This window comes from Phasianus colchicus, chromosome 1, assembly GCF_987193195.1.
Source record: "Phasianus colchicus chromosome 1, bPhaCol1.hap1.1, whole genome shotgun sequence".
Lineage (NCBI taxonomy): Eukaryota > Metazoa > Chordata > Aves > Galliformes > Phasianidae > Phasianus > Phasianus colchicus.
The window spans coordinates 57,048,585-57,074,978 of record NC_143436.1 but is presented as its reverse complement, the minus strand read 5'-3'; the positions used below and the strand labels follow the sequence as shown (position 1 = coordinate 57,074,978).

The window sequence follows — 26,394 nt, the reverse complement described above, 5'->3', positions numbered from 1 at the left end:
AGGGAGATATCTACAAAGCAACCTCTTGGCTAGACTGTTTCCTTATCATACGTTTAAACCACATCAGTCTAACAGCATTTATTCTAATGCAGCAACCCTTTGGGCTCAAATACACAGACATCAGCTGACCTACACTAACGTTCTCATACAGATACTATGTGATCATGCAAAGTGAGATGTTCATCACTAAATAGAAGACTAAATACTGCTCATTGTCACTGATCTGAAGTGCATCTTCAGTGCAAAGCTGCAGGACAGTAGTACCCTTTGCTCCCAGGTGGAGATGTGACTGTTGTAGATAATGCTGCATCAGTGATGCTGTCTTCTGGAAGTAACAGAAACTTCCATTAACATCTCTGCAGCTTTACCACTCTCTCTGCAAAAGCAAGAATGTGCTTTCCAGCACCCTAGAAAATTCTCTTCCACATTTTGGTGGAGAATAGCAAGATATACCAATAATGTAAATACTTTGCCAAGCATCTATAAATCCTTTAAATGGGAAAATCTTAATCTGTAATCTTTTAAAGTGTTCTTGTTTAAAGGAACTATCATCTAGCTCAAAGGAAGTGTCACATGGATCAACATCATCAATGGAAATGCTGGGCAACAAGAGTTCCTTGCACAATGTAACGTGACTTACCTGAAACCATTTTATTAAGGGTTGCAAAGGCCAACAAATACCATAATGGGCTCACGAGTTTGTGTATGTCCAAATCACCCATACCTCAGAGAATGTGAGTGTATGGGAAGTGCTGAATCGTGGCCTGAACCTCTGATTGACCATCTGAGGCGAGCAATGAGTCAGCCCTGGGAGCACAGTAGGCAATTCTCCTGTGTTACTGGAAGGGGTGGAGCCTGGCTCCACCTCTCCTAGACCCATTTAAGACTGACTACCAGTAGGGAAGGATCTCCTTTGGAGATTGCTCCTCTTGGAGTCTTCTTAGCAAGCCCAGGACAAGGGTAAGCTTTCCATCTATTCTTTAGCATGGTAACTTGTTTAGCCTAACTTTCCTGTATATTTCTTAATTATAACAACTGTGTATTCATTGACTGCACAGTGAGCAATTTCCTATTTGCCAACTAAGTTGAAATACTACTGATACTTGCAAATTCCTAATCCTGTTCCCATAACTCCATGGGTAAAAGCTTCCTGATTTTCATTATTATTGCAATATTTAAAAATTCCTGTTATTATAGTAACATTTCTTTCAGGTCATTTCAAGAGCAGAGCGATGCACTGCCAAATATAACACCATATTAATTTTTCCTTGAAGTCTTTTCCTGAAACACAGTGGTATCCAGCTACTCTTTTTAACTCATAACAGCACTAGAACATTCAAACAACCTGGATGAGACAACCAACTTTCAAGACACCATGTGCCAAAAACCTTAGAGAAGTGATCATGGGATTGTGTCAGAGTAATTAAGAACCACAGACATTAGCATATAAATGGAAATGCTAAACAATGTAATTTTCATCTTGCAGTCTGTTTCTCACTCTCTTAATTCTCATTTCCCTTTGCCTGCTCTACATATGGCAATACCAGGACTCCTGTATGAAAACACCACATCAAGGATCCATGACAGTTTTGCATTCATTTCAAAAGACTCTTCAGAGCATTTCTTCAAAATGTGCCAACATTTTATTCTGTTAAGGCAAGATGTAACAGCCTAAACATAAACTTCCAGCTATGGAATAAGAACTATTCAAAATTAAGCGGAAATGGCCATTATGAAAGAGAAAGTATACTTTAAATGCAAGGAGTATCAAAGTTGAATTCAGAATCAAGACAAAACATTCTGACTCTGCAAACTATGAAGGGCCAATAAAAGCGCATTCGAGCACTAATGGGATTTGCAGGACTGCAGCTCTGCTCTTGACAAGTCTTTTCACAAAGGAAGGGCAACTCTATCTGATTTTTGCTTCTCAGTTTCTTACAGTCAGGGAGAGTAGAGTCTCTGGGATCTGTAAATCAAGCTAGATACACCTTACCAAGAGCATCCCAAGCTGTACAACAGATTTTGCAGGATGAATTTTCATCCAATATTCATGTAACTCGATGGTTTTCAGTGGAAGTTATGCAGTCATGAACAAGGACATCGTGCTTGACCAGCATTTGGATCTTAATTAGTAATCCTAATGGATGATCTGCAGTAAGCTGAGCTTGGTCTGCGTTCATTGAACTCATGTCAAATACAGAAAAATGAACTTTTACAGTCATTCTTTTGACATCATCTGCTTTTAAAGGGTGCTCGTGACGACAAAGAAATCAGAGTACCCAGGTATGCTTGGAGCAAAACACTGCACACTAAGCAGATCTTCATCAGCATGGCTATAAAGTTGCTTTCCTAATTTCCACCACATCAATATTTAGAGTCTATAAATACCACAATACATGAATGAGAACATAGTGGTAGCACACTGAGGGCTTCCCCACCCCTGCATTAAAAATAAACAAAAACACAAATAAGAGGAAGAAGAAAAAGATGCCCGCTATAAAAAAAAAACATTTTTTTTTTTAAATTTCTGCATTTAAGCAGCTTAAAGCTACTTTTCCATAGGCACATCTAAACTGTCCTGGAGAATCTCTGGTCTTGATGACCTGCTGTTGGTAATCTCACTGATGAGAGATGTTCCCCACTGTACAGACCAGCACTGTCAGTGGTGAAGGACTGCACAAATTATGGTGGAGAGGAGAATCAACTCGAGTGGGAGCAGGGGGCCACACTCCAGCTTTTAATACAAATCTTTTTAGTACTGGAGACCTAGTTGCCATCTTTTGCTTTGTATGACATTGCTACCATCCAACAATTTATCTGATGCCAAACCATTCCAAGCATATTCCAATTGCAAAGGGTCCATGAAATTCCACTTCTTGCTTTGTGAGTCCAGCATTGATGCAATTCTCTCATGCTTACAACACAGTTCTCTTTTTTCAGTCACATGCACACAGCCATTGACAAGACCATGTGTGTTACAGCCTGGTGGATGATATTTTATAGCATTGAAACATGGCCCACCTTTCAGATTTACTATCTGAAAAAGGACTGTAAAATGTCACTTTGCTTTAAAGACAAGCAAGAGGTCTACATTTTGGCTGCAGAAAAGAAAAGCAAACCAACCAACCTAAATTACACAGCTCTGATCTTGCCAAGTTCTGCTATATGCCAAACTAAACACAAACTACACACAAATGTCACAGAAAATTATAAAGAAAGAGAAAAACCTGAGGATTCTATAAACCAGATGGTTCAGTCATGAAAATAGATGCAACAGTTGGTAACATCTTTCTGTGCCTGTATCAACTTCTCATCTGATCAGTGTTTTTAGTAACTGGTAGATTCATTAACAGATACTTCAAATTCAGGATATTTAAATTTCAGCTCTTTTCTTCTTTCTTTTAATAGGGTAATAAAATAATTGGCAAATGAATGCAAGTACTTGGGGATTGAGAAATGTACAGTCTTTTTTCCCTCCTGAATTCCTGAGAGGAAACCCATTTTGGTGCATGCATCCCAAAGTCCCCCTGTAGCACATGAGAAAAATTGGCTTTCCTGTAGCCTCAGAAAGTGATGTGTGGGTTTTCTTTGTTAGGAACATCTTTGGAACGGGAACATCTAGTGCTCCATTGTGTTACTTTTGTTAATATATGAGTATACAGAATACGCCGTACCATTGTTTTGTGAATAGCGGATCAGGTCTCCAGCCAGACTGAGAACATAACTTTCAAATGCAGCTTTTCAGCTTATAAATTACTGGCTTCTCTGTGAAATTGTAAGGTATTAAAGAGAGGTTTTTGCTTTAGCAAAAGCCACTTTCATTTACCTTTATCTAGCTGTTCTGTTCATGTCCTTCATTAAGATTTGGGACTGAAAAGGATATTCTTCCAAACAAAAAAAAAGATGATATATTGTAATAGCATCACCATCAATAACAAAAGTGAATTAGAAATAGCATAAGTACCTTTAAATTTCAAAGGACTTCATATTCCTTCTTAAGTAGCTGGAGCCAGAAACCACTTACTTTCTAGAAGACCACATTTTCTTAAAATGAAGTAATTGTAACGTGCTAATATTATAAGCACTGGCCTCAGGCTTCATTGCAGAATTATGCTGGAGAAAGATCTGGGCTATGAAGGAATTGGTTTAAATTGGAACACTTAAGAGCAGTCTTCAGCATTTTCAAGAAGCTCAACATTGCCTGATAGAATCTTCATGTTGTAAAACCCAACATTTTTCAGAAGTATCAGCAACATTCACATTTACAAATCTGGCAGAAAACAAGTTTCTTTATTTTTATGCTAGAACTGATTATTACACAAAAGGCTTTAAAAATTCAGAACAGAATGACCTGTAGATAGTGCTGTTCATAATCATGCAGGTGTTCTGACTCCAATCAAACCTCAACCAGTGCCCATGAGGACTACGTATTGAACAGTGAACTGGAAATGAATTTATACTGCTTTGCTACATGAAGTCGCTCAAACAATTTCATACTGTCCTCTGACAACAATGGGTAAAAAGATAAACAACTTAGTTCTCTAATAAAAAAAGGAAGCAACATGCCATTGTTTTTATCATATCAGTGAGCAGATAGTTGCTTCCTAGTCTTGGCTTTGGCAACAAGTGACGTTACATACGTACTTCAAGAACAAGGTACGCAGGGTTCTTCCATGCCATCCTCCCACCTGTTTTCATTTCAGTCTGAGCTAGTCCTGTTGCAGCTACTGAACTGTACACTGGAGCTGGGAACTGATATGGTAGCCAAAGAACACCATACTAAACCAGCATGATATACTTGCATTTTACCAATTGTTATTTCTGCCCCAGTAAGACAAACACAGCCCTACCATGGTCAACCACCCAACGATCTCCTTGGCTACTACCATCTTCTAACAGCGTTTGAAATACCCACGTTGTAGCACTGAATAGTTCTGTGTTTCATTTTTTCTGAGGCAAGGCTCCTAGGCCTTCTCACAAACACAGAGCTTACTCTCCATCTCAGTGCCAGTTTGCTAGCTTTTGTACAGTCTGATCTGTAAATAAAAACATTCCAACAAATCATGACTTAAGTGAAATCTCCATATGTATTACATCAGTTACAGTTATGCAATGGCCAAATATTAGTAAATTCATAGCTAGTATTAAATTAAAACTCTGGAAAAAACAGCAACAAACAGTTCCATGGCACGTACCATTCTTACCATGGGGATAATGCTTACCCTTTGTCCAGAGGGACAGTGGGAACAAGTATAAATATAGAAACTGTCTTCAAACCGCAAATCTAAGCCTATGTTAATGTTCTAAACTGTCACCGACTTTCACTAAAATTATTCAGATCCAAACATAAGCAATGATTTAGGACATCAATTTAAAACATAATGCTGGTGACCCTGTACCAGTCAGGCTGGATTGCTTTCTGTCCACAAAGCAAATTACAGAGTGGCAATATTTTATCGCTGGTCTTACAAGAGTAGTATGTAAATATATATATATTAAAAACATACATACACATTTCCCCAGATTCAACTGTGGCTGAATATTCCTTTCTTATTTTTCAATGATTCTGAAAACAAATTAAACACCAAGCCCTTTCTGTTTAGATGCTTTGCTTTGTTTCTCCAGCCTGAATGAGTCTACAGATATTTTCTTAGTTATACAAGGCCAATGTTTCACTTTGCAAACATTGAAGATGAAGGAACACTTGAAGCTTCAGCACCAGAAGGAAAACAAGGAAGAGTGCAGAGGGTAGCTCCATTTGGAAGCATGGAGCTTTAACAATTATTGTTCCGTTTTGTTACAAGTAGTTCGTAAAGCCTTTTATTCTAAGTCCTACTGTTACTGACAACCAAAGTGATTCTTACGTGGGATTACACCTTCAACACCCTAGAGCTGATATAGTTTGTAATCTTGGAGAACAGCAACACAAACCAGTTCCCCATAAGCACTGGAGAGATCAAAATACTTGGAATCTCTTGCAAAATGTCACCTCAGTTCGCACAAACCTTTGCCTTCCTCCTTAGAAAAAGGAGTCTACTACACTTGGAGTTTGTTCCTGTGATTTTTTTTTTGCCGGAGTGTTGACTTCTTGACTTCAGGTTTTATTTGTTTGTTAGCCTGTATTGAGGGTAGGAAGAGAAGAGGAGCACCATAATATTAACAGATTAGTTACCACTGATTGCCATGACACTGATGATTGTTCCCAGTCTCTCCTTCCTCTCCTCATTTTGCTGCCTTTTTCTTTTTTCCAGAAGTGTTGTCTAAAGAGCCGTGAAAGTCCATTCTTTTGAGAGAACAACATTGCTGATTTCCTGTAAGTCTTTGCTTCCATAGGAAGCAGATAGCTGGCAGATTTGCAAGGGAATGCTAAATCAACTATGGAAGTTCTGCACTGTTGTCTGTTTCTGAGAAAGACGTAGAAGTTCTTCTCTAATTGCTTTTATAAGAGAGGCTGAAGAGTGACCTGGTTGGAGGTCCTCAGTGGAACCGGTGGTGTAGCAAAGGCCCTGGCCCTGAAGGTTGTTGTGTGGGAGCTGAGCAGGGGGTGCCGAAGGTTGCCTGGCTGAAGTCCTCGGCATCTGGAATACTGGTGAGGAGGAATATTCTTGGTGTCCATGCATATGCATCTGGAAAAAGGTAGAAATTGTTATTGTACTTTCTGAACAAATACGATAATCCCAGAAAAGACAAGAAAGCAAAAAGGCAAAGAACAGAGGGAAAGCAGCATGGAGATGCTTCTATCTGCTGCCACTGTTCTTTTGTTGTATGAAAGAGTGATTTCTCTTATGGAGAAAAAAACAAGCACACATGAAATTGCTGGACTGCCTCAAGTTCAGGGATTTTTAAAATCTCTTTGAACATCCATTAAAAAGTCTGACCCCTTCTATGTTGGTTATGTTTAGAAATTGAAATGGAAGGAGGTGGGGACTAAAAATAGAACTGGAAGTCAGTGGAATTGGCTTTCCAGTAAGGCCCTTTCCATCAGCTTCCCAAAATACAACAGACAAACCACTGCCTTCTTGGTTGTCATTTCTTCATACTATCTATGAAACAGGGATGCTACTGTTTTCACCTTCCCTATTCTTTCCTGTTCAGACAGTCCACGCATGAGGAGTGTTTAACTGATCCATGCCTGGGAAAAGAGCCAACAGGTGAAGCAGCAGAAGAAAAAAAGTGATTCAAATCAGAAATAATAAATTTTTCCACACTCAGAATCTGTCTGAGGTAACTGAGAACCACCATCAGTTTAGGGACAATCACTGTTTAAGGGCAGAAAGGAACTAATTCTGCTTTCGTTCAGTAACAGATATTCTCTAATGAAACAAGAGAGAAACACAACACAAGCCTGAGTTTATGGGCTTGTCTATCAAGAAAAAAAGTCTGCCTACACTAAAACAAAGCATGAATTTGCAGTACACTGGTAATTTCACCAATTCCCAATATAGACAAAAAACAGGTACATTTTGAAAATTTAAATTCCAGTTGGCATCCCTAAAGGAAGCATTTCTTCTTGCCTCTTGTATCTGTGAGAGGCAGCCAGAAGAAAACACTGGACACCAAGGAATTGAGGCTGCTTGAACACACTGTACTGAACCTACAGCTCAGAACAAAGCAGCACAATCCTTTCCAACAAGGAGCAACTAGCTGCAGCAAGCTCAGATCAGAGTTATCACAATTTAGTGAGCAGTAACCTCTGCAGATAAGCCTCAAGTAGAAGCAGAGAGAGCAAACTGGTGAGGAAAGAAAAGACAGCAAGGTCAGCAAGTAAAGGATTTGGGACAGAGGGGGAAGGGAACGAAGGGATTACAAAGCAGAGCCTGGGAAGGATAGGGAGGGGCTAGAATTACTGTGGCAGCAGTGTGCAGGGAACAGAAAAATGCATGGGAGAATGCTGCCTAACATCTCTCACAACATAAATGAATAAAATCTGAGTCATTTGGTATAGAACTGAACAAGTAATAGATTCTGACTCTCTTGCATAGCTCATGCAGCACTGATCACTTGCAAAGTTAATTTGAGAAGAGGGTTTAAGAGGAGGAAAAGAAGCTTTAATGGAAGAATGATAGGCAAAGAAGATTTTCCCAGTAACATCTTGTCTTCTTACAAAGGGGAGGAGATTTTAGTATTAGAAAGGAATGAATGGGTCTCTTGATTGTTCACAATTACTGCATTTGGCAGTGAAACCTGAAACTAATTCGTATGTGAGGCCTACAGTTATCAAACCTGACAAATATTCCGCGGGTTTATAGAAAAGTGATGAAGTAAAAAAATGTTAAAAACAAACATTCCTTGACACATGAGTCTTAGTATCAAACTACTGTCTGTTAGGTGGCTTTCACATTAAAATACACTGTGTGGTTCAGCTCCTGTCTCATACTGTATGGAGTTAGCACTGTAAGCACTTAGGGGAAGTTAGTAAGAGTATCTGCTGACCATGGTGGCTGCTTTTTAACATTAAGGCCATAAAAACTTTGTTAAATAACACCCAAAACCAAAACCGTGTATTCTTGTGAACTTAACATCTACCAGACTATAACAGCAAAACAAAGATTGGAAGGCTGGAAGAATTTTTTCTTTTTTACGTTTCTTTATGAATAGAAATATAGTTAAGTAACATATATATGACAACATCTAGTTTTGTACAGCATCTATAAATTATAATTTTGTATTATACTTCCATGCAATTAAGAGTAGGAGAAAAATAACTGACAAAAATACCTTTATTAAGTCGTCTTTTTTGGTTAACTTATTCAGAAATGAAGACTTATGAGATTGTGCATTTGTTCATCCCCATATAGAAACAGTTGAACTCTGTGACTAATTTAACTGAATCTGACGTAGGGATGTATACACACGTACACACAGATACATGTATATATGTATAAACATACATATATTGCAAATTTTACAAAAACAGGTAGTCAGTTAAACATGACCAGATTTGTTGTATCACTGAATCCGAGTGGCAGAAAGGATAGGTTATGATGTGGTCATCCAGACAGCATGCATCTCATGGGGGATAGCAGGGAACATAAGAGACAACTGGAAGTATGATGAGACAGTTTAGAGATAAAATGGTGGGCAGCCGGGGTACAAAAATAGAGCAGGAAGATATGTGTGACTGGGAGGAACAGCTGAAACCTGAAGATGATGTGGAGACATATACGGGATTATAGACAGATAGAAAGCGATGCCAGGCAGTGGTAGGGAGGTAGAGATATGCAATACAGCACACAAATCTGCAAGAAACCAGGCTTCATTATTTCTGCTGCTCAACTGACCAATTGATCTATATTGTATTTTCTGTTAGCAAAGGAAATGCTGTAATTATCCTTTCAAATGGAGAATAATGGTGAATTGATGGTAACCGGCATGTTGATTCTAGGGCAGGAGGCACAAATGAGAGATTATGTTCCAGAGATTATGGTCTTGAGGGAGATCACGTGGCAAGTGCGGGACAACCGGGGGATCAGGCCTAGCCAGCATGGGTTCACGAAGGGTAGGTCCTGCTTGACCAACCTGATCTCCTTCTATGATCTAGTGACCCGCCTGGTGGATGAGGGAAAGGCTGTTGATGTAGTCTACCTAGACTTCAGCAAAGCCTTTGACGCTGTCTCCCACAGTATTCTCCTGCAGAAGCTGGCAGTCCGTGGCTTGGACAGGTACACTCTTGGCTGGGTAAGGAACTGGCTGGAGCGCCGGGCCCAGAGAGTGGTGGTCAATGGAGCTAAATCCAGCTGGCAACCGGTCACGAGTGGTGTTCTTCAGGGGTCAGTGGTGGGGCCTGTCCTCTTCAATATCTTTACTGATGACCTGGATGAGGGCATTGAGTGCACCCTCAGTAAGTTTGCAGATGACACCAAGTTGGCTGGAAGTGTCGATCTGCCTGGGGGTAGCGAGGCCCTACAGAGGGATCTGGACAGGCTGGGTAGCTGGGCTATGGGATGCCAATGGGGTGAGGTTTAATAAGACCAAATGCCGGGTCCTTCACTTTGGCCACAGCAACCCCAAGCAACGCTACAGGCTTGGGGCAGAGTGGCTAGAAGACTGTGTAGAGGAAATGGACTTGGGGGTGTTGATTAACGCTTGGCTAAACATGAGCCAGCAGTGTGCCTGGGTGGCCAAGAAGGCCAATGGCATCCCGGCTTGTATCAGACGTAGTGTGACCAGCAGGAGTAGGGAAGTAATTGTTCCCCTGTACTCAGCTCTGGTGAGGCCGCACCTTAAGTACTGTGTCCAGTTCTGGGCCCCTCACTGCAAGAAAGACATTGAGGCCCTGGAGCGTGTTCAAAGAAGGGCAACAAAGCTGGTGAGGGGTCTAGAGCACAGGCCTTATGAGGAGCGGTTGAGGGAGCTGGGATTGTTCAGCCTGGAGAAGAGGAGGCTCAGGGGAGACCTTATTGCTCTCTATAACTACCTGAAGGGAGGCTGTAGCGAGCTGGGGGTCGGCCCCTTCTCTTGTGTAACCGGTGATAGGACTAGAGGGAATGGTTTCAAGCTGTGCCAGGGAAGATTCAGGCTGGATATTAGGAAATACTTCTTCTCTGAAAGGGTGGTCAGGCACTGGAATGGGCTGCCCGGGGAGGTGGTGGAATCCCCTTCCCTGAAGGTGTTCAAGAACGTTTGGATGTTGTGTTGAGGGATATGGTTTAGCGAGAACCATTGGTGATAGGTGGATGGTTGGACTGGATGATCTTATAGGTCTTTTCCAACCTTAGCGATTCTGTGATTCTGTGTAATAGAAAAATCAAGTATAGGATGTAGGAATAACAGGTGAAGGTACTGTGAGCAGAAAGGCCAATGCAAGAACACAAATGTGGATCTCTCTCAAGTTTACAGGCAGGAAGAATGCTGCAGATCTGATCTCCCTAAATGCAGAGGTTAGTTTTAGAAACTTGCTGAGAATGAGGGAACAGGAAGGCTGTTTGCTAAGAATGATTGAATACTGAATCATAAGGAACGTGACCATCACTGATTAAGTCTTTCCCTCCAGAAAGAAGAATAACAAGCTTAGAGCTCTGTCCTAGTGAAGGAAACCACGCTCTGAAGATAATTATCTAGTATAGAAAGCTACAAGTTAAGAGCTTGTCTAACAAACAGTGCAGGCACTAGGTGAGCTTTGTGTTACAATTTACTGATACTGCATTATATTTAGGTACAGTCATGATCTCCTTCTTTTGTCTTAAAAAACAAACAAAAGAAAACAGAAAAAGTCACAATGCAGTAATGAACTTCAGCAATCAGTAAACTGAAAGTTTTGTCGAAGCCGAGGAATGGTTTAAACTCATATTAGTTAAAAGAATGTGAACTTGGATTGAGGTGAAACGTACCCGTCTGAAAAGGTAACATAACCAGTTCACATTGTATTGAGCCTCTAATCTTTTAAAGTATTACAGGCATTGAATGTCAAAATCAATTGTTTGCGTAACATCTCAGAAAATGGAGCCTTGAGTGAATTTTCAGTAATATGTCAGCAATTTAGGTAATAAAATATTAAGGAAGTAATGACTGAATATGCCTTCGGGGATAAAAGTCCACTGATCCAAAAAAGAAAAAGTAATTTTCAGAAATGAAAGACAAATGATATGAAAGGGCAATGAATGGTAACCTAGAGATGCCTCTGAAAATGGTAAGGGAAAGACACTAAGACCTCTCATCTGAGTGCTTTTCTAGATGTAAATGGAAATGAGGACATTCACAAATTCAAATACCACAGTTTGAAGCACAGATAGCAAGTTAAATTAGGGAAATACATTTCTCGGCTTTGACAGTTAATGGTTTTGAACAGTAACAGTAGAGTTTATCTCTAGCACGCCCAGTTCTTGAAAGCCTTATGCTTCTCTCAACTTCAGCTGGAGATGCAGGAGCTCTGTTTCATCAAAATGTAAAGAGGAGGTCCATACTGTTGCACTGTCATTCTGTAAAGCCATTTTGAGATCATGAAACACTCCAAAGCAACTACAGAACTCCACTCTTGTAGAGTGAACACACAATGGCCTGAATAGTCAAAAGAAGATCTTTCCTCCCTCACTTAAGGAAGAAACTGGAGAAATGATAGTTATGATAAGAGAAAAAAGAAGGGGCAAAAAGCTATTGCTATCAAGATCACTACAGTAAAGCTGTCACAGGTCAGTCTGCCTCAAGATGCAAGTTCATCAACCACTGGTGGCAGGCAATTGGATCTTTCCTAGGAAAAGAAGTATCTTCAACCTCACCACACATCAGACTGAATCAGAAACATTAACCTCCAGAAGCAGCATAGCCAAGAATATGAAATAATGATGGCTGCCTAGGTAGCACTGATTAATGAATGCATATGATTTTACCACATCCCACTGAATGAGATAGGAAAATAATTTGCCTAGGAGCATCTGCACTGTTACGTGCAAGTATATACTTTATTCTGTGGCCCCAACTCTTGCTGTTTGTTGCTCCCGATACAGAAGACAAAAGAACTATACCCATACAAAGTAGAAGGGTAGTCTGGGACAATTTAATTCAATGTTTTCTACTTACAGTGATCACAAAATACAGAGGCATATTTCAAAGAAGGAAATGGAAAGCAGTATCCACCTCTGCTGGCGATCAGAAGCAGAACTGGGTGAACTGCAATTAATGAATGAAGGCCTCGAGTGAGAAAAAAAAAGGTTAGGTAAGGTGGGAGAAAGCAATTAGAGAGAAGTGAAGGTGAAAGAACGGCAAGCAAAAGTCAGAAGAGCTAACAAAGGTTCAAAGAGCAAAGCAAAGAATGTCAGAGAAGCAACTCAAAGTATTCCAGGGGAAAAAAGTTCCAAACAGTAAAGCAGGAAAAAAAATACCCGAACATATCACTACTTTGGAAACTATGCAAATGTGTAACACAGTACTCACTGCATCTCGCCTAGCATATTCATCCTCTCCACGGTACTGGGGCCACCCTGGCCCCCCCGGCTGGCCATGCCCTGCTCTGCCTGAGGGGATCTCCACTTGTTGACCTCCGATCCTGCTAGCAATTCCCACCTGAGTGAGGTGCTGTATCTGAGAACCTTAAAAGCAAATATTGTTTTTTCATCTTTATACACAGTCAAGTTTGTAGGGCAGACAAATGACAACATAAAACCTTGTTGGAAGCAGAGACAAGAAGAAAGCGGAGCTCTGTTTTTGTGTAAATTAAAAAAAAAATCAGCAGAAAGAAGGCTGTCAGTGTAGAACAAAGAAGGAAAAGTTATGTGCATTTGGTGCAATTCATCTGAGTGTGGTGTTTTTTATTGTCACTGCACTGAAGGAAGAGATTGAGATACATGCATCTCAGATGCACACTGCACTTCATTCCAAAAACATGCAAGCCTTTTCAAATAGCACTTACCAAAAGCTCTGGCAATGGTTTCATGTAAATTACTTTGCAGCAAAGACAAGATATTTGCTGCTGTGGTATACCTTATTTATCTCACCCTGCTACATCCTGACTGTCTAGATTGCTTTCTGTCCCATCTCTCACAAGAATTCAATACATGACCATATAAGAGTATAGTTCTTTCAGTTTTCCTTCATGGTTAAATATTAAACGATGCTGTCGTTGGCTAATGAGAAGGTCAGAACATACTGTATCTCCTTTCAGGCTGAAAGCTAACCCCTTCCTTCCTAACTCCCCTCCACCTCTACTGCTTTCAAACATACCCAAGGATAGCTATCGTCATTAACTGTAAGAGACATGCAACAACATGCCATCTTTCCTCTTTCCTGAATTTCCTCCCACAAAGAAACAACATTTATTTTAAGAATATATTGGAAATTAGACACATCTAAGAAAACCAGTGATAAATAATAGATAACTGTGTGCATGTGTGTGTGCACAAGTACAAAAATGGGAGGAAAAGACAAAAACCAGTGTGATTTATGTGTTGTAAAATTACTTCATATTCATATTTTCCCCTCAATAAACAGCCAATCTTTAAGAAGCATGATAGCTACTTATACTTATGCTGAATGACAGTTAATAATCATATGAATCCAGCCCCAACTTTGCAGAAGATGCATGAGAATAGTGTGAATCAGAGAATAAAATAATCATTGAACTGTAATAGTCATTCCATCTCTGTCCTTTTCATACATTTAACAGAGGAGAACAGATATCAAAAATAGGACTCAGAAGTATACGACTCTATTTTTAGTCTTTTTCAACTCCCCAGGAAGAAAACATTTGTCTGGAAGAAAATTAACTGTGGCATTTGCATAAGAATAGAATATTTTATTCTTAGAAGCAGCGTTTGCTGCTTAATTGCCATGTGATGTTAGAATTGTATTCATGATAGAGCTGATGAGCACTACAGAAATTATCTCACTACCAAGTCAGCAAGAGATAATATCTTCAGAAACTAAAAGATCTTGCTTTTATACATATATTTCTAGGAAGAGAAATGAAAAATAAAGATGCAGAAAAACATTCATTTACTATTTTTATTTAGTAGGCTATTTGGGATGCATCAATTAGCTCATTTAGCAAAACAGCAGAGTGGTCTGCAGCGGAAAATCAACATGCACCATACACTAAGAATTTTCCATTCTTAGAGAATAGGGTTTTTTTTTTTTTTTTTTTAAATACATTGTGTGATAACCAATGCTTTTAAGACACTAAAAAAAAGTGGCAAAGTACTGCCTTTTTTGGCAAGGCCATGTGTATGCAAAGTTAACCTCTCCATCGGACTGCTTTTTTGGCACTGAAAATGAGGGCCACATTTAAAGAATGGCAGCTGAAGAACAACGATGCCTTAACGGTGATCTCAGTGTAAGAAGAGATAAAGAAAGGGGCCTGCTATTCATTGCGTGTTCAACTCAAGAAGTGTACCTGCAGTGCTTCCAACTGGTCGCGGTCGTGCCACCGACGGCATTTCCTCTGAGTATATCCCTCTGGAGGAATACTGAACCTCAGGCGGCTGCTGGTCTGGGTGGATTAACTCTGCAGGTTGAAGAAAACCTGGCCCAAAGTTCTGCCTGTGGAACAGTGAGGACTCAGGATTACAATAAGAAAACTGCCTAATTAATATCAGTATACCTCCTATAATGTCTCCTTACGATGTCTTCGAACTATGTTTTTACCTTAAACGTACAAAAAAAAGTCTGAGGAGTACATTCCTCCCTCGTGTCCTGCATTGCAGATAGAAATAAGCTAGAAACTCTACCAAGAACTTCATGCAAGCATTTTTACAAGCTGCAGCTTCTTCAATGCAGAGGAAAAATCCCACAGATCTTGTTTTCCCCTTGAGGAAAAAATCTTCAGGGAAAAGAACAAAACAGATTTCATGCAGAAAGCAGTGATGGAGCTAATTACTGTAGCAACGCATCTACCTCTTACTCAAGAGTTGCCAGGCTCCCAGTTTAGTTCTAAGTCAAACCTCATTCATTCTGCATAACACGTGTATTTCATAAACAGTTATGATTTCTTCTGATCACTCTCCAGGAAATTTTCAAAAGCTTGCTCCTTAGGATTCATCAAATACAGAAAACTGTCACTGGCACATATGAAGAGAGATGCAATATACCCTAAAATTAATGTTTCCTGTAATTCAGGCTGGTGCTTGTAGTCAATGTTAACAACAGAAACTGCTGTTGAACTTTCCTCATTAATCATGCCAATGTAATGGAACTGGTAAAAGAAATGTAGAATGGGAGTAGAGAAGGAGATGGAAATGCTGCTTTCCCTATGCCTCCTATGACACACGTTCACCATGACATGGTGAGGTTATATTTTAAAGAACGATGGCAACTGAGTTTTCAAGAATTATCAGCTCCTTACAATATGGTGGACGTGTGAGTACCTAAAACGTAGGTGCTTAGGTTATTAGGCTATTTCCTAGATTCCAGGTATGATTAAAGAAAAGAGACATGCTCCTCAACAGGTATCACAGGCACTCAGAGCAAAAGGTTAGGCTCACTGAATCATCTTCTGCAGGAGGCTGTCTCTCACAGTAATTATGAAGAAACAAAGAGATGAACATTGTAAGTCAGGCACATGAGGTTATACAAAATGAAGATGGGATTAATTTTATATTCCCTTTTACCATAGATGCACCTAAGCTCTTCAGGGCAACTGACTGCCACCTATCCCATTTTTCAACACCTCCTTTTTTTTTTTTTTAACAGTAAAATTCCATGTCTGACTCTAATTCAATCTTTTCTTCATTCGCACAGTATTTGGAAAACTGACCACCTTTGTATGATGAGCAAATCACAAAGAAAGCCAAGAATAGAGTCAAATAAAACCAAATAAGAACCTAGTAAGGCCAGAACAAGTAGTTGTAAAATAAAGCACTAGGTACTTGGCATACAGTATTACATGAAGGATGTGTAAGGGGTTCAAACTGCAGCAGCCCCATTGTGGAAGTGCCAGAATTTCTGCAACTCCCCTGCATACATTCCCCTAGTGGACTGAGAAGAAACTATTTTCAGTCAGGTTTACAAGCTCATTAAAATAAATGCCTGAATGGGTAGGTAATGTTTAACAGTGTCACTTCTGTTATTTTAATTGCCCTAAACAGTACGGATGCAATCATTCAACTACAGTGCAGAGTTGGAGTCTTAACAGACTTACAATTTTTGATGCTGTCTTTTAAAAAATAGTCTTCTCAACATTATTGCAAATGTACTATTTTTCTGTCATTTTTTCTGAAAGGTCAGGAAGTATTTCCTTATTGCTGATGGGTTTGTAGTTGAAAGGTGCAAGTTTAATAACCCACCACTTCTCTTTCCAATTTTCTTTTTAATAGATAGATATAACTACTCTTTAACATTAACCTGAGGTCAACGAAAGTGTACAAAATAGGACACATCTTTGACTGTTTCACTCAGGCTTGCTAGTGCTACTTCCTATTTCCAGACTGTGATCCAGCAGTAGCTTAGCACATGCAAAAAATGATTCAGACTCAAGCCATTTAATTAGCTGTGGGGAGATTGTCCCCCAGATCAATTTTACACCAGTGAGCCACTATGGCTAGCTATCTCTGTGGCATTATGCAATATGCATTTTTTGGTAAAGTTGTTCATTGTGCTGTTATGTTTGTACAGCTGTTATGTGTCCTGGGTTATTCACATACATTTTTTTTTTACCCATGTTGGTTCCAGCCCATTAAAGATGATGACTGCATTTGTACAGAGAAGGGAACAGTAGGTTACCCAACTATTCCACGCATTGAATATTTAAGTCAATGGACTATTTCACTGATATGTGCCATCTAACCATACTGACTGCAGATCCATTTTTCTTCCTCTGATTAGTGTGCTGCTTCTATCAATTTGTTTATAATGATCTTCTGAATTTGAGCAAAAGCCTCATTCCAAAATCATGAAAACTTCTTCCTTGTCTTATACTGACCCAGCTTTAAGAAATCTTTTTATAGGAATCCAGAGTGCCTATATCAAGGGCTGATAAACTTTTGATCAAAAAATATATTGCAAAGGTGCTATCTGTAACATGGCTTATAGCACTTTCATGACTAATTTACCATGTTTTCCCTGAACCTGTAACAGGAAAACAGAGACAATTCCCAGTAACTGAAATAGTCAGCTTTGACAAAGAACTGAGAAAACTGCTCCTTTTCTAGTAGGCCCTTTCAAAATAGAGTTGCAGAACAAAGGATAAAGGAATGTTCTTCATATCCATTTTGTAGCTGAAGAATCATCAAATTTTCAAGGCAGTAAAGACTAGGTGGAATTTTATGAATGACATGGATACCAGTGGTGCTTCAGATCATATGATGAGATGCAATGAGAGCAGCAGAAAGCTGCTTTTTTCGCCAGTTTGGTTACTGTAGCATAGACAGTCTGTGACAAATGTGACACCAGTACACACTGTGACTCAAGAGTCTAACTTCATGTGTTGTTAGCACAAAGACACCAAATAGCAATCACTTGGACAACTACTTCTTCTCTTTACATCATTCTCCCACAGTAAGTCTGGAAGATGGAATATTTGTTTCTCATTGATTATATAGCAATAGGCCTGCAAAGCATGCTTTCACTATGAGGGTCACCACGCTCTGAAACTTCTTCTCAACTTGTTTAGAAACAGAATGAATCTGTTAGTCATCTGCAAGCTTTCGTGAGTGTGTGCTATCCTGAGGCTACATAAGTAAGATGAAAGAAAGAGTACTGGGAGATATACATGTATCTGAGTAACTCAGGCTCTCTGAAACCTGAAACTCAGTGGTTTACTCAGTATTTGAAACGATATCTTCACAGCCAAGGGGCTAGAAACACATTTCTTTTTCAATGGAGGCTTGGATTCCATACAGTATACATATGTCATTCATGTCACATAAAGAAATTACACAGGCTGGATCTGGATTCCTGTTACTTTTCATTTATAACATACTTTGCATAATAATGTAACTGTGCCAGTAAGAACTCTGGAGGAAGAAATGCAAAGAAAATAGTATACGATAATTCCATCATTGAAAAGCTACCTTGGTAGGAGACCTGGTGCTGCTGGCGGAGTCATTCCAAATTCCACATATCTCTGTTGGATGAAAGAAACCAAATGAATTAAAATGTATACCCTGGGAAGTCCACCTTCAAGCGATGAATTGCAGAGATCACTAGGCTTACGTATGTGATTGGACTGCAACCTTAACTTTGGTTCTACACACCCAGTGTCACAAGAAGGTCAGGGAAGCACTGTTACAGTGGGACAGCAGTGTCTTTTGTCTGATCAGGGTCTACAAGTAACTTAAAAACCTTTCAAAAACACTCTTCCCACTCACAAATCAAGCACTGCTCCAATGTCTATTTAGCTTAAAACTTTCAGCAAATTAAGCTTTTCATTTACAAATCTCCAGTCAGCATCAGACTGCAACAGAGATACCACAGGGATTGGACTCAAGAGTCCAATGGGGTTTTAAATCTCAACTGAATTGTTATGGAACTTGAAACGGGCTGAAATTTTATCCAATGTCTCACTGTTCCATGAAATCCAAAAAATTTCACGCAGAAACACTGCTTTTCTACCCCTCACATTATGAAAGCATTTGGATGCTCTTCTGGAAAATATAACTTAAAACCAAGACAATCTTTTTTCATCGACAAACAACACTAGTACCTATACTAAAAAAAAGAAAAACAGATCAAAAGCTGATCTTTTTCGGATTATAACTGAGAAGGAACAGAAAAGTTATTCTAAAAGAGAACTCCAATTTTGTGGTTGAGATTGGAAAAGGGGAAAAAAATCCAAATGGCTTCAAAAGCAAGTTCACCATATTGTGAAGGTCATTTCTGAGCTCTCCTAGTTCAAGAAACTATTTCATATTTGTGCTAAATCCTTTCAGAAAGGGCACAGCAGCAGCGATCGTGACTCAACTGGTGCTAACCACCTGTCCAGAAAAGCCTTACACATGACATGACTCACATTGAAAGGGTTTTTTACTGCCTAAGTTGGACCATAAGGTGATCCCTGTTGGGTGCAAGCAGTTCCCCTCCCTGCCCATGCAGGCCTGCTGTTTACCGGCTGTCCAGCAGAGACCCCAGGTGGTGTGACGGCTGTGGAACTGGCTGCTTGGCTGCTGGGGGCCACCAGGGCAAAAGCATCATCCAGGAGCGAGTGCATGGTCTGCCGAGCCTCTTCTATGGATGGCTGTGGTGGGACGTACTGGGAGACTGGGTGGGACGGCAGGCCAGGGAACTTCCCCAGATCTGCTGAAGATGATGTCTGAGGTTCAGGAGGCAAATCTGGATCAGACTGGAGAAAGCATAAAGAAGGTGAAGGGCAGCCAGCCAGAAGATCAAGCAGCCAGCTCCCAATCAGAAGTGAGCAATGTTCTCTTGCCAGACCCAGAATGAGATGAAATACCCAAGTACCAGTGCTGGACAAAACCTGTCCCTTACCCTCCCTGCTTCCACATGCACAGACATGACACCAGCTCCACAAATGATTCATTCAGTGTGATCTGAAATGCCCTGATCTGCGGTAAGGCAGTGGTGCTTGGCACGGCAGTTCCTCAGGTATAACAAATGACAGTTTGTAAGCACATATGTGAAATTGTGCTGTGAGCATTTTCTCCACCCAGAAAAGACTGTCCACATCTCTGAATCCTCTGCAGTTTTTCAATTCCAAGAAATTAGCTTACAGTTGATCACATCAGTAGTAATATTAAGCAATTTTACCCTCCAGGAAAACATGCAAAGGGAACTGCTAAGAAGTTCAGGGGTTAGCTGCATGGAACTTGGGTGCATCACCTGAATGGGATTTACGTGAGTGCTTCACTGCAGTAGGCATGCACTGCAATTACTACCTGGGGTCTTACCACATGGGTCTTTTGTTTATTAGTAACAGGAAATTAAACGAGCATTACAGCAGCTGACTTACTATTTAAGCTCATTCTTGCCACTGTACACAGACTGCAAAATCAGTCATAGAGATGCAAAAGCCTCAACTTCACCAAGAACTTAGCATTCTGAGTACTGTCTTGCTACAGATGCCAAAGGGGTTGAACTCACTGTGTGACAAGTCTTAATTAATAGCTTCAGATAATAATTCATTCTGCTGCAGCATGACATTAAAATCATCACATTCTTGTTTAAATGAAGAGGGAGACCACAGAAATCAGCACTACAGCCACTTGACTGCATATGCAGCTAATGGTGAAATTCTGGAAGTTATTAAATCATCTTTCAAGATAAACACCATCCAGAGGTTTTTAATATTGGCATTTCGCTTAGTAAAGTCTGCTTTGAAATGGGTAAAGATGCCTAAATACAGTTTCTGACATGGATATGACTGAACAGAAGCCTTTCTTAAACAGGAAAACACAAAATTAATTGTCGAGACACTGTACCGGAATTATTTTAAGTAACTGTGGCACAAAGACATATTAGTCTTTCATTAATAATTGATTCATAAATTTTAAAAATGATAAAATTTCTCATGAAAAGAACCAAATGTTTCACTCTAAGGATTTGTTTTGCTGTAACATATGAATACATACATGAAGCAAACTGGACTAGGGCGAAGCTTTGTTCAACACACTGTGGAACGTGCCAAGCACACTTTCATGTGCATAATACAGTGGCATTCATGAAAACATGGTTTTAGTTCTTGGCTTCTTCTAGGAATAGCTGGCAGAATTGTCATACTGACAAATTGCCAATGAAGTCCTTGTTACACTTGGATTTGCATATTAATTACATGTGCCTGAAACTAGCCACACAGATCACAATTAGAAAGAATAAATCCTTCCCATGTCACAACTGCCATTACAACCATCAGAACCCTCGTGTCATTCAAGACATACATACAATATATGCAGAGTTATTGACTCCTGGAGGTCGCTTGTATGTCCCATCACTATCAGTTGTGATTAACCTGTCCTTTTCCGCATCGATAGGACTACCGTTTATCTGATGTCTCCGGCGCTGCTTTGGAGAACGTTTTGCACGAGAGCTGAATACAAAGAAAACAAAAAGGCAGAGAGAGAAAAAAAAAAAAACAACAAGACAAAGGTAATCACATTCCTTTTTGTAGTTTATTTTCATCCCAGTCAAGGTTGAGCTTCTCTGCTCATTCCATCCTAGTAATCCTTGTCTCAGCTTTTTTCCTTCTTCCAGTTTTTCATCCCAGTCCCACTAGTCAGTCCCAAACCTCTCTCCTTAAGTTTCTCCTAATAACACTATCACTGCCATAGCAACAGTCCAAACTGTCTCCCTCCTCACCCAAACTTTCTGCAGTGTCACCATCTTTCTACATCCATCTTCCGAGCCTCCCCTACCACCTCTTCACACCTCCCAGACCAATATCTGATGCATTTTCAGTAGCAGAACAGACCACACCAGCAATGAAGCTTTGTGCTTGGTATAGTATGTTGTGTTTAACTCTACCATTGGAAACCAGCTGAAGAACATGGGCTGGAGAAAAGCAACTTTCCTTCAGTGTGGAAGCAATAGCAGGTAACAGCCCTCTAGAAACAGCGTTTCAGTAATCTTAAGCCTTAGACAGAGCCCAGAGGAACCTCTGGAAATACAGGCCCAGGAAGGTGGATTTGTGATGTTGTCAAATATGCCTCATTTTATAGAAGGAATATGTAAAAGATTATCTCTGCTTGTGAGTTTGTCCCTAAAATTCAGAATCTTCATGTTCTTTAAGTTGTTCAAGGCTTTCCTTATTTTTGATCTTTTTACAGTCATTATAAAAATGCTACTTCTTGAAGTTCATATCTTTCCTGTTTCTCTGTTAGTACTTATGTTATAATTTTGATCTCTTTACACCACACAAGAATTAGGTAAATCAATGGCAGAGCAAACGCTAGAATGTTTTAAGACAGTTTTCATACATTTGTGTTTTTTTTTTTTTTTTGAGAATTCACCCACAAAAACTTGTAGAAGAGCACATTTGAAAACAAAATATACTGACATATACTGAAACAAATAAAAATGTTTATAACAATCCCAACCCTTTTGTCTAACCAACTCAAATTCAACTAAGGATCAAAATGACTCTAAGCTCTGAAAGTTCAGCAGTAAAAGTCTGATACCCTTTGGACTCTTACCCTAAAAGAAAACTGATCTTTCCCATTTTTGAAACCCCTACCTTTTCCTGGGCTCTATGAAGACTGTAGGCACACTGCCTCCAGGGTCTAAGATCTTGTCAATCTGCATCTGTGCCTTGCGGTATATTCTGTGCTGTTCTTTGGAGTCAACCACTACCACATCATCCACAACTGGAAATTCATAGTGCCCTTTGCGCTTGGCACGAAGACGAATCTTGTTGCGGTGATGCTCAATCTCAGATTTATGCCTTAGGGCTGTCTGTATCTTAAAGAAGAAGGAGGAAGAGAATCAACTGCATTTTTATGTATAGATTTTGCAAACCGAACTTTCTGCTCTTCTGCAAGTCTCTCCTTCTCACCTCAGTGTCTGATCCCGTTCCCTTCAAAATCTCTGATGGATTAAAATAAACCATACAAATTGTAAATATGTTTTCTTTCTTGAATGCCTCCTTGTGTAGATGTGATATTATACATAATAGGATTATACATATTTGAACATGCCCAATTAGAAAGAGGTAGTAATTCATTAATAAATGGCAAGAGAAACACAAAAAGGTGAGGCCACTTGTCGGAAATGATACCAGTCTAAGAAAATAAGACTGACCAACGCAAGCTACTTTTGCCTGTCAAACAGAGATATTTGATCAATAATGTTGAAGTTTGCCACTCATTTCCATTAAAGATGGGAACCTAAATTGTTAACTGACCTCTCTGCTGTACATATAAAGCTGCCACAAGTTAGGGAGAACTGCAGCAGCAACACTAGACCCCAGGTCCCCAGATGAACATAGTGTTGCCAGCTCTACAGCTTCTTGCAGATTGAGCTTTTATGCCTCTTTCCAGTCTTTTGTCAGATTCCCTGGGGTGCATCTCATCATCTGGGGAAAGATACTGTAACACCATACTTGCATTTTCTGGTCCAATGCTCACTAAAATCATTCTTACCAGTAAAAAAGACATGGATGCCAGATCAGTCCACAACAACTGCTCTGCCTGTGCTGGACTCATTTGGGAACACAGCAGCAGTGAATTAAAAAACAATTAAAATTGATTTTTGTGGTTTCTCTAATGAAAATCCCCAAAAGGCATTACAGGGATGCAAGCCAGACTTTTTTACATTTATAGTTAGAATTTTATCATTCTTCTGCCAATATAATCGGATGTATACCTCATGGTCCCTCTTGCCTATGTATATTACATATATGCATTTTCCTCTTTTCTGTACGTTAGTGAGAAACACAGTACCTTAACACAGTTAAGTTAATAGTCTTCCTCTCTGAATTATGGGATGATGACATCTTACATTGCATACAAAACCAGGGTGCAGATATGCAGTGTTGTCAGGCAGTTATGATGTGGTTTTACAACACATTATCTTTCTCTCCTAGTGCCCCAGGCATGCTCTTATTCTGCTTAGAGCAATCTGAGCATTGGAGAAGGCAGGAAGTTTCTGTATGTTTACTGTCAGATAAACACATCAAAAGTTGGAAGCAATTTATGTGCTGCAAATTCACACCGTAGGATGTCCTAAAATAACTTGTTTGTATAATTCATATCCCGAGTTGCTGAAAAGCCAGAAGAATGATGCAGAATGAAACCCAGTGTTTCAGAGATAGATGTTTCAGCTCTTACACAACTCTCACTATTGTAAATCATGCCCTACCAACTAGCAAAAGGATGATAACACAACGTATCCTGTCAAGATTTCTTTCATAGTGCTTAAGTTTTGGCTTAGGTAACGCTTACAACAGGTCAGGTAATCTATCTGGATGGAAACAAGATTATTCCTGTAACTTGTCAAAATTCAACTGCACTGGAACTAATGAGGAACTCCTGATAACAGGAAACTGGATCTTTTCACTTCCCATTTGCTTGGGCACACAGTTCTCCACAAGCACTCAAAGCACTTAAAAAATACCTCTTTATTAATTTTGTTGGTCTCTGCTACTCGATCAGAAAGCACAGAATTCTGAACTGGAGGTGCTGCCATTGGCTGCATAGCAATCAGCTGGATCTTGCTTGGGACCCGTCTGCTGGCATCGGAGGAACGCGACATCCGATCCACATGTTCAAAGATGGAGGCTGAGGAGTGCTGCTCATTGCCACTGCTGCTCTGAGGAGGTCCTGAATTACCAGAACAAATAAAGAAGAAAGCAGTGCTGCTAAGGTTATCTCAGTCAAATGATAAGCTCTACAGATGTTATGCTATGAGACTTTGTCATGTTTTCTGTCTGTGTTTGATTTACCCTATAGGCCTTCCATCTGATTCGCATTTGTCGTACAACAAGTTTGCCCAGCCGTTTGCAAATTACCAACATTTTCTCATTACATTTTCAGAAGAAGAGCCATCATTCTTTATTTCTGTAAATCAAACTCTTGGCATTTGCAAACCCTCAAAACCTCAATGTGCTTTGGTCCATAAAAGGCTGTTCAAGCACATCCTGCTAATGGTTCCTCTTATCAGTACTTACGGAGATGCAAATTCCACAAACGGAATTTCCAAGAGCAGTAAAAGACGTCACACTGCAAAATGCAGTTATTCAGTGATAGCAATACATCAACTAAACAAAAAAGACTGAAAAATCCACACAAAGAATTTTACAGACATTTCACTGATTGAAGATCTTAAAGCACTGTTTTCTTCTTTGTGACAGGATAAAAACTTCACATTCTAAGTGGAAGCTGTACAAATATTGCCACATAATGATTTGTTGAAGAGTTTTATCCACTCCAACTGAATCAGGCAACAGTTAAATACTATACCAGGAACAGGCTGTCTCCCTTAAACTTGAAATTTGTAGGAACAACCCAGTGCTTTGCACTTACGCACATAAAACATATTTACATATTTTTTGTTGGAGTGAGGCCTACAACATGAGTTGTTATGTGGACTAGAGTTGAAAAAAAAGATGTGAAAAGTAGTATTTTGTGTTGTCTGCAAGGTAACACTGCAAATTCTCAATTTCATAACCTGATTTTCTCCGTAAAGTATAATCAAAGACTACAGTCTGTGACTCTTCATATGGGTGAGCGCAACAGAGTACAATGATATGGTACCACATCCTCAAATGGATTTCTAGTAACAAGCTAGGGTTCTCTGGTTCAAATCAGAAGAAGAAAGAATACGATTGTACTTTCATTGTTGATCGACATGACCCAACTATAAGAGACAGAAAGGAAAACAGCTATGACAATGCATTTGATCACTAACCCTAACAAAGCACTGGGTTCAGAAGAAGACTGAAAGCCATCTTCTGTAGAAGACTACAGCAGGTGACTTGCTCCTTCCTTCTCTAGCACAAAAAGGGAGCAGGAGGCAAAAGGAATTGTATACTTCATTATATTCACATCAGATGGAAAGTGAACTGCCCACATACTAAGCAAAATTGTCATCTTTCATATTTTTCAATCTTGATCAATGCATTGTCAAATACACACATTTATAAATGAGTCATACATTGCATTATTATGTACATCATTTATAAATGTGACTTTCTTATTCATCAAGTGTCCTTAAAGAGAAGGTAAATAGTTCCATTCAAGATTTGTTCCCCAGACATTTTGCAAGGCATAAAGCCTAAACGAAATGTATCTACATCTGATCACGGTCTATTTATATGATCTTTATCACTTGTCATCTCCACAATCATTAATGGGCCTCATCTTCATGTATTTCTTAGAAGCATACAAGTATTGCCTCTTACAGAGATACAAGCAATTAGTACAAGTTCCTCAGAGTAACCCTGTAGCGCAGCAGAAATCTGAAGTTCTGCAGCCTTCTTTCCCATTTTCCAACAATTTTTCCAATTTTCACAGTCTAGCAGCAGTTCTCAAAGCTTACAGACCTCCAACAGAACATTTTAAGCTTATTTTATTTATTGTTACT

General features: G+C 39.6%; 1 protein-coding gene across 3 annotated transcripts in view; it reads right to left on the bottom strand.

The window, feature by feature from the left end:
- Positions 1-4,271: 4,271 nt before the first annotated feature.
- KIAA1549 (KIAA1549 ortholog) overlaps positions 4,272-26,394 on the bottom strand; it is a 136,569-nt gene continuing 114,446 nt past the window's right edge. Inside the window, exons 13-20 of one of the 3 annotated variants that reach the window (XM_031589772.2) lie at positions 24,427-24,632; positions 22,550-22,773; positions 21,262-21,406; positions 19,472-19,705; positions 18,438-18,490; positions 14,825-14,970; positions 12,871-13,025; positions 4,272-6,626 (exon numbers count right to left, since the gene is read on the bottom strand). In XM_031589772.2, the coding sequence (XP_031445632.2) occupies positions 6,372-6,626; positions 12,871-13,025; positions 14,825-14,970; positions 18,438-18,490; positions 19,472-19,705; positions 21,262-21,406; positions 22,550-22,773; positions 24,427-24,632 (1,418 nt within the window). In that variant the 3' untranslated portion in view covers positions 4,272-6,371. The remainder of the gene's footprint in view (positions 6,627-12,870; positions 13,026-14,824; positions 14,971-18,437; positions 18,491-19,471; positions 19,706-21,261; positions 21,407-22,549; positions 22,774-24,426; positions 24,633-26,394) is intronic. The other 2 variants (XM_090144031.1, XM_090144037.1) reach the window with 2 other exon arrangements.